We start from the raw sequence: 14,426 nt of genomic DNA, 5'->3' as shown, positions 1-14,426 counted from the left end.
ATAAAGAAAAACTAAAAGAATCACACCTGCAAAATCAGGATGGAAAGTAACTTTACAGGGTAATAAAAAGATTTAAAACACAGAGAATTCCCCTCTGGCTCAGCTTCACAGTTACAAAAACAGGAAGAAAACAACCTCTGTAGCATAGGAAAATTCACAAGCTAAAACAAAAGATAACCTAACGCAATTCCTTGCCTTACTTACAATTTCTGTGGATTTAGATGGATTATTCCAGGTGTATTTTCAGGAGCTGTTGTACCTGCCTGGCTTCTCCCTCTGCCCGTAGAGGGAACACCAAAGAGAGAACACAAACAAAACCTTTCCCCCGCCCAGATTTGAAAGTATCTTCTTTCCTCATTGGTCCTTCTGGTCAGGTGACCTACTTAACCCCTTACAGAAAAGGCGATTCTGTACAGCTGCCAAGGAGGGGTTTTAGGCTACCCTTCTCTCTGTATTTATGACACCCTTTCTAAGAGTCACGAGCTAGCTCTGCCATCACATATGGGCTGGAGGGAGGGAGGTCTGGGTTGGGCCATCTGGGTTGTGCCGTACATGAGGCTAGATTGGAGAACCATCAATGATCCCTTGTGGCTGTGCTCTTAGCACAATCCCTGCCATGGGTTCAAATCCTCCCAGAGCCCTAAGGGATGGAGGGGGATTTAAATTATCTTGGGGATTGGGTTGATCACTGTCTGCAATTCTCAGCACAGCCAGACGGGGGCACTGCAGGGCTAAGTCACCTGGTCCCCCTGTCTCCATGAGCTTGCCCAGGGTCTGTTCATGCCACCCCCACCCCTAATTCTCCTAGGCACAAGCCTATAGCACCAGAGGTTTGATGGGTCAATGGGGCAGCGGCTGATGCAGCAGCACACATGGTTATGAGGATGGGGTCCCCCCACAAGCCAATGTAGTGCCAGTGTCTTGGAGGGTGTCCAGGTGTGTGGTGGGGAAACTGAGGCAGAGAAGGTGGAAAGGGAAAAACAGGTCAGAGAAGTGGAGCTGTCGAGGAAAGACAATTAAAGAAAGCGAAGGAAAAGGAAATAACAGCCCCTTCCTGAAAGCAGAGAGATATTTTGGCACCCAGAAGAGGAGGGTAAAGAGGCCTCGAAGGAGCCTGTGAGGTGGCTGGCAAAGAGCCCAAGAGAGGGATAAAGAGGTGGAGGCGGAGAATGGAAGGATATAAGGACACAATCTGGCATTGAAGCAAGTGGGAGAGGGAGGCTAGGGCTTGACTGCTTGTGTGCTTGCGTGTGTGCGCGTGCGTGCATGCGTGTGTGCGTGCATGTGTGTGCATGCATGCATGTGTGCATGCATGTGTCCCTGCTCCCCCTGCTGGAGGAAATCAGAACCCTTTGCACCCTTGTTACCATTAGCAGCGTTTGCGCAGGCCAAGTTGGGATCCGGGCTGTGCACCCATCCGAGGCAGTGATGAACTGAACCCCCATCTGGAGGGGGCTTTGATGGGGGCCTGGAGGTATGCGCTGCGGCATGGGGGGGTGCATCTCACAGGATCATGGGGACAGCTGCAGCTAGGAGAAGCATGGCAGGCAGAGCTGGCACTAGGCACAAGCAGACTAGGCAATGACTTATGGCCCCGAGCAGCCCGAGGGGGCCCCCTATCCACTTTGCCTGGTTTAGTGTAGCGTGGATGGGGGAGGCCCCCAAAATATTCCTTAGGGCCCCCAACGGGCTAGCACCGGCACTGTTGAGCTGCATGGCGGACATGCTACGCACGGTGAAGGGTACGGTGGGGACGTAGCTCTGGATCCAGTCGGCGTAGGGGGGCAGCAGGATGTAGACCCCCGGGCGGTTGGGCCGCGCGCACGCCACGCCCCAGCTCACCACCCCGGCCAAGAGCCACGCGCTGTCCCATTCGCAGACCAAGGGTCCCCCAGAGTCACCCTGCAGACAGCAGAACCATGGAGTCAATTCCTGGTATGTCCCCTGGGGGCGCCGGCTCTGATCCCGCCCCAGTGCCAGGGACTGGCTGGCTCAGGGGGGTGGGGAATGGGACATGGGGCCTTTCCCCCCTAGGGGGCGCCAGCTCTGATCCAGCCCCAGGGTGGGGAACCGGCTGGTTCAGGGTGGACGGGGAATGGGACAGGGGCCTGTTCCCTTCTGGGGGGCACTGGCTCTGATCTGGGATTGCCGGGTGTACGGGCGGAGGGAGTCAGGGAATAGGATACAGGGTCTCACCTGACACGCATCTTTCTCCCCTTGCGGGTACCCTGCGCAGATCATATCCTGCTTGATGGGATCGGTCCCCGGAGGGTCGTCTGGGTATGAGCCGGTGTTGAAGAGGCTGTTACAGGCGTCTCTGTCTATCAGGGGCACCTGCAGCTCTTGCAGGGTTTTGGGAGCTGTCAGGCTCCCTGAGGACAGACAGACGAACAGGGCGGAGTCACCCCCATGGAGACAAGCCGTTCCACAGCTGCAGCGATCAATCCACGGAGCATTGCTGGACAGCCCATCCCCAGGCACTGACGGGGACTCCAGCACCAGCACTGCTCCGTGCTGACCAGCAGGGGGAGCCCTTGACCCTCGCACTTCCACAGGTTCCCGTGGGACACAAGCTGTGGGTCAGCCCAACTCCCCATCTTCCCACGGAGCCATCATGCAATGGGAAAGGTCTCTCCCTGCCTCAGTTTCCACAGCTGTAAAATGGGGATAACGATCCCGACCTCCTTCCTAAAGTGCTTGGAGAGCTACGGGATGGACAGAACTCGGTACGAGCCCCCGATTTGTTATTACTAAAGCATCAAAGCCACAGCCTCACTTGCTCCCACTTCCCGCTTTGGGTATGAAACCGCCGGACGCTGCCATCACTAGAGATCCATGCACGGAGCCCTGGCACCAGCAAAATCCCAGGCCGCAGCAGGATGCGCAAAGCTGCCACAGACTCTCACCCAGTGCAAAATCAGGGACCGTAAACTACGCGTGGAATTTGGAGGGTGCAAAGACAAAGAAGGATGGCAGTGGAGACGGCACTAGCAACTCGCCAGATCAGGGGTTTTCAAACTGCGGGTCGTGACCCGGTACTGGGTCACAGCAGCTCTGGTCAGCACCGCTGACCAGGCCGTTAAAAGTCCCGTGGGCGATGCTGCCTGGCTAAGGCAGACGAGTCCCTACCTGGTCTGATACCGCGCTGCCCCCCGGAGGCGGCCAGCAGCAGGTCTGGCTCCAGGCAGGGGGGCCACGGGGGTCCGTGTGCTACTCCACCCTGAGCACCGGCTCCGCACTCTGGCCAATGGGAGACGGAGAGGTGCCTGTGGGTGAGAGCTGCTCGCGTGCCTCTGCCTCATAGCTGGACCTGCTGCTGGCCGCTTCTGGGGGGCAGCGCGGTCTGCAGTGCCAGGACAGCCAGGAAGCCTCCCTCTGCACCCCCCTGCTGCGACGCTGACTGGGAGCCGCCCGAGTTAAACCTGCACCCCAACCCTGTACCCCAATACCCTGCCCCAGCCCTGAGCCATCCCGAACCCCTCATCCCCAGCCTCATCCCAGAGCCCTTACCCCCTCCCGCACTCAACCCCTTGTCCCAGCCCTGAGTTCCCCCCAAACCCATAGCCGCCTCCTGCACCCCAAATCCCTCATCCCTGGCCCCACCTCAAAGCCTGAACACCCAGCCCAGAGACCTGACCCCCTCCCACACCCCAATCCCCTGGCCCTGCCCAGAGCCTCCTCCCACACCCTGAACCCCTCATTCCCGGCCCCATCCCACTGCCCTCACCCCTGCACTCCAACCCTCTGCCCCAGCCCTCAGCCACTCCCACACCCCTAACCCCTCATCCCCAGCTCCTATGGGTCACAGACATCAACAATTTTATTGAACTGGGTCACCAGAAAAAAAATTGAAAACCCCTGCACTAGACCGCTACAGCTCCAGGGTATGCATGCGGAGCAAAGTCTGCAATGCAAAATCAGGCTTTCTCCAAGGCCCATACCCCGGTTGGGGTGACGGGCATGAATGATGATGAATGAAGATCCAAGAGGGAGAAATACGGGAGGCGTACGCCAGCAGCACACTAGATGGCTGCAAATCCATGCATACAGCGATCATGCGAGCAGCACCACAGCAGGCTCTGCCACGATACCACAGGGTCACACTGAATGCATGACAGGGGTAAAGCAGGGGTGGGAACTGGACGGGTGAAAGGAGAGTCCAAAGCCCAAAGAGGAATGATGCTGGAAATCAGCTAGCAGTTGGCTAGCCTGCTATGGATCCATGCACAGAACAGACACACTAACAGGTTATCTGGCCACAGGAAGATGTACAAAATTAAAACTATCTCCCACCCAGTGCAAGATGAGGGACTTTAAAGGTTAGGGTTGGGGTTAGGATTGGGGGTAGAGTAGAGGTTATCTTCAGGTGTAGGGTGAGCATAACTGTTAACTTGAAAGTCAAGGATGAGAGTTATTGGTGGGGGTACAGCAAGATTTAGTGTTTGTGGTAGGGTTAAGGCAGGGGTAGGCAACCTATGGCACGTGTGCCGAAGGCAGCACGCGAGCTGATTTTCAGTGGCACTCACACTGCCTGGGTCCTGGCCACCGGTCCGGGGGCTCTGCATTTTAATTTAATTTTAAATGAAGCTTCTTAAACATTCTAAAAACCTTATTTGTTTTACATACAACAATAGCTTAGTTCTATATTATAGATTTATAGAAAGAGACCTTCTCAAATGGTTAATGTATTACTGGCACATGAAACCTTAAATCTGAGTGAATAAATGAAGACTCGGCACAGCACTTCTGAAAGGTTGCCGACCCCTGGGTTAAGGTGAGTTAACTTTCATGGTTAATAGAGAAGGGTTAAAGTGTTAGTGTTAAGGTTGTGTTAGGGTTAGAGTTAAGGGTTAGGGTTAACTGTAAAGATTCGATTTAGGTAGGTTTGGAAGGATTCGGTTTTGATCAGTAAATGTCAGTTGATATCATTCATCTAAATTATAAAAAAAATCCAATTCTGCCAAGCCTAAATATGATCAGGGACCATAAAGTTACTGGGGTTAGGGTTAGGGCATAGCGTAATCTTTAGATGTAGGGTGAGCATAACCGTTAACCTGAAAAAACAACAAGGAGTCCTTGTGGCACCTATGAGTTCTTGTCAATTGTTTGAAATGGGCCACTTGATTACATTGAACTCATTAGCACTACAAAAGTGATGTTTTTTCCTCCCTTCTTGTCAGCTGTTGAAAATAGCCCACTTCCCCCTTAATTGAATTGGCTCATTAGCACTGAGCCCCCACTTGCTAAGGCATCTCCCATCTTTTCATATGCTGTGTATTTATACCTCTCTACTGTATTTTTCACTCCATGCATCTGATGAAGTGGGGTTTAGCCCACAAAAGCTTATGCCCAAATAAATTTGTTAGTCTATAAGGTGCCACAAGGACTCCTTGTTCTTTTTGCTGATACAGACTAACACGGCTACCACTCTGAAACCTGTTAACCTGAAGTTTAATAAAGAGGGTTATTGGTAGGGTAAGTGTTAGGATTACCCTAACATTTGTTCGAGGTTAAGGTTGTGTTAGGGTGAGAATTCAGCGGTAGGGTTGAGTTTAAGGATTAGATTCAGTGTCGAAAGTTAAGATTAGTGGTTAGGATGAGGGTTAAATTTAAGGGCTAGAGATAAGATGAAGGCTAAAGGTTAGGAGTAGGGCTTAGTGTATAGTTTTAGCTTTAGCAGTAGGGTGAGCATTCACATTAAATTTAGGGTTAACTTTTATGGTTGGGGCTGGGGTCAGGGATATGTTTAGGGTTAAGGGTATATCGGGGTAGAGAGCTAGATTTTCATTTAGATTAGCATTGCAGTTAAAGTAGGGTTAGGATTAAGAGTATGGCAGGGGTATAATGCTAGATTTTGATTTACAGTTAGTGTTGCAGTTAAAAATAAGGTTAGGGTTATAACGGGTATAGCACTAGATTTTGACTTATGGTTAGCAATGCCGTTAACAGCAAGGTTAGGTTTATGATTATGATTGATGTTATAGCAGGGGTACAATGCTAGATTTTGATTTAGGGCTAGCATTGCTGTTAACAGTAGGGCTAGGGTTAAGGGTGTATCTATGGTAAAATGTTAGAGTTTGATTTGGTGTTAGCATTGAAGTCAATAGTAGGGTTATGGTTAGGGTTAAGGGTATAGCAGGTGTATAGTGATAGATTTTGATTTAGGGTTAAGGTCAAGAGTTAAGTTTTCTGGTTAATAGTTAAGGATTAATAGTTAGGTTTAAGGATTATGTTGGAGATAAGGTTGTGTTAGGTTTAGAATTAAGGGTTAGGATTAAATTTAAAGATTAGATCAGGGACCATAAAAGTTAGGGTGGGGTGGGAGTTTGAGTATGGTGTTATCTTTAAGTGTAGGGTGATCATAACTGTTAATCTGAATTTTAAGGATAAGGGTTATTGGCAAGGGGAAAGGAGAGGGGTAGGTTTAGTGTTGGGGTAGAGTTAAGGGTTCGCGGTTAAGATTATGGTAGAATTATGCCCCAAAGCTGTTTTCCAGTCACCATCCAGGGGACCCCTAGAACCTCCTCCCCCATTAACCCCCATAGTCCTACCATTTCCCCACAGGCCCCCATTCACCCCTCACCTCCGTACTGAGTGTCACCCCAGCCGGTCACCCAGCACTCCATGCCTGTGGGGAACTCCACAGAGGAGGCCGGAAGGGAGATGGGGCAGATAACACTGTTGAAGATCACAGGGGTTTCCAGCTCCACCAGCGCGATGTCACCGCTGGACCCGATATCCGTGTAGCTGGGGTGGCGGTAAATCTCCTTGATGGGAAAAGATACCAGACTTTCAGAGGGGTTCAGGAGCTGATATTCCCCTAGGTTCACATGATAGGCAGATTTGTCCCTGCAAGATACAAGAGGAATATAAAGGTGGTTCACCCAGCAATCAGATGCAGCCAACTCTGGGGTGGAGCAGCTGGGTACCAGCTGCATAATGACAATTGACCGGGATGGCTAGCCTGAGGCTGAGAAGCAGCTGCCTCTGGGATGTGGCAGTTGGGGAACAGCCGCAGGGAGATGGCTCCTGCCTGAGTTACTCACCCATTAAAGCAATGAGCTGCTGATACCACCCAGCTCTCAGCAATGAGGGACCCTCCGCAGATATGGTTGCTGCCTTGACGGATGCTGACCTGCCAGGGCCAGGACCCATTCTTAGCATCATGACCCCCCACAATGCGGGGAGATTTCATTGGCTGCTCACAAGCTGAGGAGAAAGATGGGGAGCACAATGAATAGAACCCAGGAGTCCTGGCTCCCAGCCACCGCTGCTCTAACCCACTAGACCCCACTCCCCGGGCTAGAACCCAGGAGTCCTGGCTCCTGGCTGCCTGGCACATAACCTCTATCCTGTCTTCCCTCCCCAACCTCTGTCTCCCCACCCATGAGGTCTCAATTCCAAGGGCTGTTTCCCAGGTGTCCAGCCAACCACTCACCTTCCAGCAGTGGCAGCAGCCGAATGGCCAGGAGACAGCTTAGACCTCTCACGCTCCACATTCCTCCAGAGGCACCTGGCTCCAGAATCCTGAATGTGAAAGGGAACCTGAGGGGGGAGAAAATACAGATACCACGGCAGTTTCGCAAACAGAGGTATGAAAATAAAGAGCAGGTGGTGAAAGGTGACAAAGGGAACGCCCCTTCCGAGAGCTGGGGAGAAAACCCAGGAGTCCTGGCTCCCAGCTTCCCCTCCTCTGGCCCACTAGACTTCATTCCCCTCACAGAGCTGGGCAGAGAACCCAGGAGTCCTGGCTCCCCCTCTGTTCTAACCCACCAGACCCCCCAGAGAGGTCATTCATTGGGTTATTTCCTGGTTTCAGTCTCACGCCATTAAGCCTGAAACGGTTTCCTGTTCAAAGCAGATACGAGGTTTAATATTTAAACCCGGATGGAGTTGAACGCGTATGTTAGCCACGAGCTCTGCTCAGTCCTGGCCCGCAGCCCCCTGCTATCCCCGCCTGGGCCTTCCCGACGTGTGATCTCCAGGTGGATCTATTCAATGACACTTTGCTACTTCTATGTGGTCTCCTCGCTTCGGCTGGTTCTTCCCCCACAGCCAGAAAGCCAGCTGCTGTGTATCTGTGCTCACCTGCTCAATGCCGTTAATCCTATAGGACAGGAGTGGGGCCTGGTGGGTTGGAGGGGGGGTGCTGGAATTCAGGACTCCTGGGTTCTATCCCAGCTGGGGGAGGGGCTGCCATCTGCACCTCTCAGAACTTACCTGCCTCGTGGTTTTATAGCTCTGTTTATTAATGTGACGCGCAGCCTGTAAATTGCAGCCAGTGACTTTGCCCTCCCGGTCTGGGCTTTGGTCCCAGCCCTCAGAGGAGTTGGGGGAGCCGGTATCATGGGTGTTCTCGGCTGCCCGCTGCCTGCTCTGATTCTGGTTCTCATGCTGCCCCTGCTGGAGGGTGAGTGCGGCGTCTGCGGGGGTCCTGGCATTTGACGCCTTCTGGCTGTGGGAGTGTGCAGGTATGAAGGATGAGGATTGGAAAGGAATAGAACAGGGATGGGGGTGGGGGGACTGGGAGCCAGGACTCCTGGGTTCTCTCCCCAGCTCTGAGAAAGGAAGGGTTTCTGTCCCTTACACCTTCAAGCTTCCTCTGCAATAACTTGTGGCACTCCCTGCTGGAGGACTCTGCCCTCTGTGGGTTTAAAGAGGAAAAGGCCAGGGGTGGGGTTCTCAGCACTTACACTGGGCAGGAGGGGATGGAAGTGAAGGGTAGGGGAAAGGGGAGATGGTTTTGGGTGGGCAGAATGAGGGCCTGTGGGAAGGGTAGGTTGTAGGTGGCAAAGGAAGGGGAGAGAGATGTAGGACTTAGGGGGCAGAGAGGGGATGGATAAGTGGGGCTGGGGTGGATGTGTGGGGCATGGGGCAGGGAATAGCTCATCAAGGTTGAGCAGGGGATGCACAACCATGACTGAGAGAATGGGCCCTTCCCCCATCACCCACTGGGGGGAAGTTATGGGGCAGAGAACCTGGATTTAGGGTCTGGGCTGTCTGTGGAGAATCTCAGTCCGAGGGGGAAAGCCTGAATCAGACTATGTCCCCCTACTTGCCCCACTTCCTGGGGTGGTGAAACCCAAGGCCAGAGAACCACTCCCACCCCCATGGGAGGAGGTCGAGGACTCATGGGAGACATGGGGGCAGGCCATGGCTGTCAGGGGACCTGGTGGAGTTGTGATGTAACCCTCCTGCCCGTCTGAGTTGGCAGCAACAAGGGCCGGGTTCAGTATCCAGGGGTTCCGTTTCAATAACACAATGCAAAACCGGCTCGAGCCCCCACCCAGTGACCTGGGACAATTACATACCACCCCCCACGGGCGCCTCTAGGAGGCAATACTTCCCCTCTCGCATGCACGGAGTCTGAGTATAGCAAAATCCTTTTAATAAAGGAGGGAAACAATGCGGCATTACGTTGGGGAAACACCACAAACAGGATTCATAACACAAACCATGAGCAAAAAACCCACCCCCAAGCTAGTCTGGCAGTGTCCTTTTCCCCTCAGGGTCTTAAGTCCAACCACCCAAAAGATCACCCCAAAGTCCCAAAAGCCCAACACCCCAAAAGTCTCTGTCCCTGGTCAGTGCAGCCCCAGAGTTCAAAAGTTTATCTGCAGAGTTCTACATCCTGCCCGCGACTGGGTCCGAGGCCGACTGCCCCGCCTCTCCGTCGGGTTCTGCTGCAGCCTTCACCACAAGCCGCTCCACTCTACCAGCTGTCCCATGAGCCACTCCCGCCATCCCACGAACTGCTCCGCTCTGCACTGCTTCACTTCACTCGCTGTCCAGTGGGCTGCTCCAACTGTCCCACAAACTGCTCTGCCCTGCCAGCTGCTTACCAATAGATCTTCACGCTCCCCCACTAGTTAACAGAGCGCTCAGATCTGAGTGATTTCTGCTTGTGGTAGGGGAGCCCCAGTGCTGGTGCACCATTGACCCAAAGTAAATTCAGCTCAGCTGCCTATAACTAAACCCTTAACAGGAACATAATTAACTCTGCTATTCAACAGTGGAGAAAAGAATGTGCAGCTGGCATTTCAGGGTCTCATACCACCAGATACAAATACCTGCCCCCAGCATATCTCAATTCACTGGGTTTTGGAACCCATGTCCCTTGTCTAGCGAGTGCTACTTAGTTGATGGCGAGTCCCTCTGTCATAAAACAGTTCCATTGGCCTTGATTCACATAATCAGGGTAATGACACTTTATTCTTCCTGCCCCAATAACAGAGAAACTGGGGACCCCACAGCAGCCAAATGGACCATTTGGGCTCATGCTAGGCGGGGTGGGTGTGTCTATGCAAACAAGACCAACCCCTGAAGTTCCTTTCCACAACTCACCACAATTCACCACCAGATCTCAGGGCAGAGCTCATCCTGACTCTGCTTACAGTGAGAAGAGGAATTTCTGGGATCAGCCTGTGAAAAACATGTGTGTGTGTGTGTGTGTGTGTGTGTGTGTGTGTGTACACTTGGGTGCAGCACTGCCCCCTGCTGGAGGGGTCTGGGTCGTGTGCAGTTTTCACACCTCACGCATCCCTCTCCTTCTCTTCTAGGTGCTACAGAGTTCCAGTCAAGTAAGGAATCTGGACACTTTCTGTCCCCAGTTCTGGGAGGCGAGTGGGGTCTGGTGGGTTAGAGCACGGGGGGCTGGGAGCCAGGACTCCTGGGTTCTATTCACACCCCTCCCCACTTTTCTCCCCAGCCTGCGGGCAGACGGTGGCCTCCGGCCGCATTGTAGGAGGGCAGGATGCCCAGAACGGGGCTTGGCCCTGGCAGGCCAGCATCCGATACAGCGGAGTCCACATCTGCGGAGGGTCCCTCATCACCGGGGAATGGGTGGTGTCTGCGGCTCATTGCTTCAATCGGTGAGTGCCCCAGGCTTTTCCTTAGCTGCCCCACCCCAGAGGTGGCTGCATCTCAGAGCGGGCAAGGGGGGAGGCATCTCTGTGTGGTCTCACTGTTCAGCTATAGCCCAGCTTTTAAACAATCCCCTGGAGGAACCCTTCAGTGTGCCAGACCCCCAGGGGGTCCCACTCTGCCTTCATGCTCAGCCCCATGGCCCCACCCACTCCTTGTCTGAGCCTCTGGGCTCCAGGCCTCCTGCTTCAATTCATGAGCTCTGCCCAGCGAGTCCAAGGGAGACAGAGTCCTGGTGGGGGTTCGTCTGCTCTGCAGGGGCCAGTGCACCTCAGCCAGGATTTGCAGTGACGTCAGGCAGTGTTGTCAGACCAGGGTCCGGTTAATTAATCAACTGGACCCATGGCTCCGGGAAATCCCTAGGTTGGCCCAGAGAAACCATGGTGGAGATAGAGCCCATCTGGCCAAGCCAGTGCTCTCCAGCCTGCTCTGGGCTCCATATCAGCCGCTGTCTCTCGGGGTACGTTTACCCGGCAATGAGAGACCCGTGGCATGGCCGCAGATGGCCTGGGGCAGCTAGTCCGGGCTTCAAGACCCAGCACCGCGGGGGTTTTTTAGTGCACTGTAGACATATCTGTTGTGCCTCTCCCAGAGGTGAAAGTAAGCCAGTTCAGTCCGGTCCAGTGTACCGGCAAGAGCCACTGTGCCGTGCTGGACCGGACCGGCTTCACCAGGCTGGCGATTTAGCTCAGCAGCCAGAGCCCCAGCCCGTTAAATCACTGCAGAGCCCTGCCGCCGCTGCCCCAGGGCTCTGGCAGTGGGACTCGGGAGGCGCTTTAAAGAACCAGGTAAATGGCCACCTGAGCCTGGTTGCTGGAGCCACGGGGTAGCGGCAGCAGGGCTCCGTCAGAGATTTAAATGGCCCAGAGCTCCACTGTGGTAATGGCAGTCAGAGCCCCAGGCCCTTCAAATGGCCCCTGAGCCCCTGGGCTCCCAGGTTATTTAAAGGCCCTGGGGCTCCCAGCTGCAGCTGGAGCCCCAGGGCTTTTAAATCTTGATTTAAAGGGCCCGGGTATTTAAAGGCCCCACCTCTTCCAGTTGAGGCCACGCCCCCTGCTCAGGACTCCGGCATCACCCTGCCTCTCCCAAACCTTGGCCAACCCCTTATCTCCTGGCTGTCAGCTCTCAGTCCTTTCTTCTCAGCTAGCTTCTGCTCAGATCGCTGCAGAGATGCAGAAGGAATCCATCTTCCTCGGGCTCGTTGGTTGCTAGGTCTCAATGTCCTGGCTATTGCGGTTTTCATCCTCTCCTCCGATTCCCCATTGACATAGGGTTGGCCTCAGCTGGGCCTGCAATGACCCGGTCAGTCCGTGCCAGACAGCAAGGTCTCCCCTCTCCCTCTTGTTTCTCCTGTGCATTGAGAGACTTAACCCTTTTATACCCAATGAGGAAACTGAGGCACATAAAAATATTACAGAAAATTCCCACTTCACCACAGGCTGTTCCCCAGCTGCCGCACCCCAGCGGTGGCTGCATCTCAGCCCCAGGCAAGCCATCCTATGTGACATTATGTGCAGCTGTTTCCCAGGTGCCCCACCCTAGAGGTGGCTGCGTTTCTGCTCTGTGGTAACCAGTATCATAACAAACTCCTGCCCAATGTCTCCCCCTCTCCTAGGAGTCTGCTCCTCACTGCTTACTCTGTTTCCCTTGGGAGATTCCAGCTGAATCTCCAGAGCGCAAACGCCTTCACCTCTGCTGTGTCACAGATCATAATCCACAGTGACTACAACCCCACCAGCCATGCCTCAGACATAGCCCTGGTGCGCCTACGCACGCCCCTTCAGTACACCGCCTACATCCTCCCCGTCTGCCTTCCGGACCCCAGTGATTCCATCGCGAATGGCACCCCGTGCTGGGTCACCGGCTGGGGGAAGGTCCAGACGGATGGTAAGACGCCTGGAGGGCCTGCATGGGGTGGGGGTCCCCCAAAGGTGACATGGGAGAACCCTTGAGCCAGGGCTGTGTCTGATGCTGGGGTGGGGGTTCCCCCAAAGGTGACATGGGAGAACCCTTGAGCCAGGGCTGTGTCTCCTGCATGAGTCATGTCACCATCTAGCGGCCACAGCCCAAGCAGGCAAAGCAAAGCCCAACGGCTGCTGAAGAGACGAGATCTTCCAATGGGAGACAGGATGAGGTGCTGGTTGGGGAGTGGGCTCTAGTAGTTAGAGCGGGGGGGGGTTGGGAGCCAGGACTCCTGGGTTCTATCCCCAGCTTGAGGAGGGAAGCGGGGTGTGCTGGGTTAGAGTGTGTGGGCTGGGAGCCAGGACTCCTCGTGTGCTTAAAAACTCCTATTCTCACCTGACCTACCTAGGTGGGCCCAGATGGGGCATCTCCATCTCTGCAGCGGAACAGACAGTCAGGGATGATCCTACCCCGGGTGGAGATGGCTGAGATGGGCCCTGATGAGGTGTATTTTTTCTCCACAGAAAGTCTCCCTGCTCCCCGCACTCTGCAGGAGGTTCAGGTCTCACTCATAGATGTCGAGACGTGCAATGACCTCTATAGCAAACCCATCACAGGGTCCCCAGGGACGCGCCCCATCCAAGCCGGCATGGTGTGTGCTGGCTACCCCGAAGGAGGGAAGGACTCCTGCCAGGTGAATGGATTCAGGGACATCCCAGGAGATCCAGGAGCCCAGGGCTGCGACTGGAGGGGGCTGCAGGTCGGGGTTGAGGGACATTGGCAGAACTGGTGGGGGACGGGTATGTAGTCCCTCGGGGCGGCAGGTCAGGACTGAGGGACACCAATATCACTAATTATCCTTCTCTCTCTAGGGGGATTCTGGGGGACCCCTCGTTTGCTCGCAGGCTGGCTCCTGGTTCCTGATCGGCATCGTGAGCTGGGGAATTGAGTGTGGCCTCCCCTACCGTCCCGGGGTCTATACCCGGGTCTCGGCCTACTCCGACTGGATCCAGCAGCAGCTCCCCAGTGTGGAATTTGGGGTGGTTAATGTCACCATTAGCCCTCAGCCTAATGCCGGCTACACTCCAGTGCCCACCCCCCTGCTCCTCGGCACCCTCCTGCTGGCCAGTGCTGCCCCGGGGATGGGGCCACTGCTTTCTAAGCTGCTAAATTAACAATCAGCCCTGCCATGGAAAAGACAAGCCACCAGAATTACAACCCATGATTATAGGGCTCGGAGGGGAGTGGGATCTAGTGGGTTAGTGACTGGGGGAGGGGACCGGTTGTCAGGACTCCTGGGTTCTATCGCTGGCTTTGGGAGGGGATTGAGATCTGGTGGGTTAGAGCAGGGCTTGGGAGCAGGACTCCTGGGTTCTCTCCCTGGCTCTGCCACAGACTCCCTGTGTGACCTTCAGCAAGTCCCAGGTCTCTCTGAGTCTCAGTTCCCGTAGATGTGAGAAGGGGAGAATAAACGTGCCTTGGTCTGTTTAGAAAGTGAGCCCTTCGGGGCAGGGACTGGCGCCCACTGTGGGTCTGGGCAGTGCCAGCACAATGGGGCACTGATCTCAGTTGTAGTCTTTGCATCACCTGGCACAAAGGAT

The 14,426-nt window shown here is 54.5% G+C and overlaps 2 protein-coding genes across 2 annotated transcripts; one reads left to right on the top strand and one right to left on the bottom strand.

Moving 5' to 3' along the window:
- Nucleotides 1–243: 243 nt before the first annotated feature.
- Nucleotides 244–10,386, bottom strand: LOC120404110 (serine protease 27-like). Its single transcript, XM_039536111.1, has 7 exons — nucleotides 10,345–10,386; nucleotides 7,439–7,545; nucleotides 7,047–7,209; nucleotides 6,584–6,849; nucleotides 2,197–2,372; nucleotides 1,735–1,902; nucleotides 244–276 (listed from the first exon to the last, which is right to left on the bottom strand). Exons 1-7 carry the CDS (start codon nucleotides 10,377–10,379, stop codon nucleotides 244–246), a joined length of 948 nt encoding a protein of 315 aa, XP_039392045.1. The 5' UTR covers nucleotides 10,380–10,386.
- A 47-nt stretch (nucleotides 10,387–10,433) lies between these two features.
- Nucleotides 10,434–14,000, top strand: LOC120404109 (serine protease 33-like). The gene is made up of 6 exons (XM_039536110.1): nucleotides 10,434–10,437; nucleotides 10,560–10,580; nucleotides 10,709–10,871; nucleotides 12,539–12,810; nucleotides 13,350–13,585; nucleotides 13,731–14,000. Exons 1-6 carry the CDS (start codon nucleotides 10,434–10,436, stop codon nucleotides 13,998–14,000), a joined length of 966 nt encoding a protein of 321 aa, XP_039392044.1.
- The last annotated feature ends 426 nt before the right edge of the window (nucleotides 14,001–14,426 follow it).

The sequence above is a fragment of the Mauremys reevesii genome, linkage group 4 (assembly GCF_016161935.1).
Source record: "Mauremys reevesii isolate NIE-2019 linkage group 4, ASM1616193v1, whole genome shotgun sequence".
Classification (NCBI taxonomy): Eukaryota; Metazoa; Chordata; order Testudines; family Geoemydidae; genus Mauremys; species Mauremys reevesii.
The sequence above is the reverse complement of the archived record's forward strand: the minus strand, read 5'-3'. Positions and strand labels throughout refer to the sequence as shown.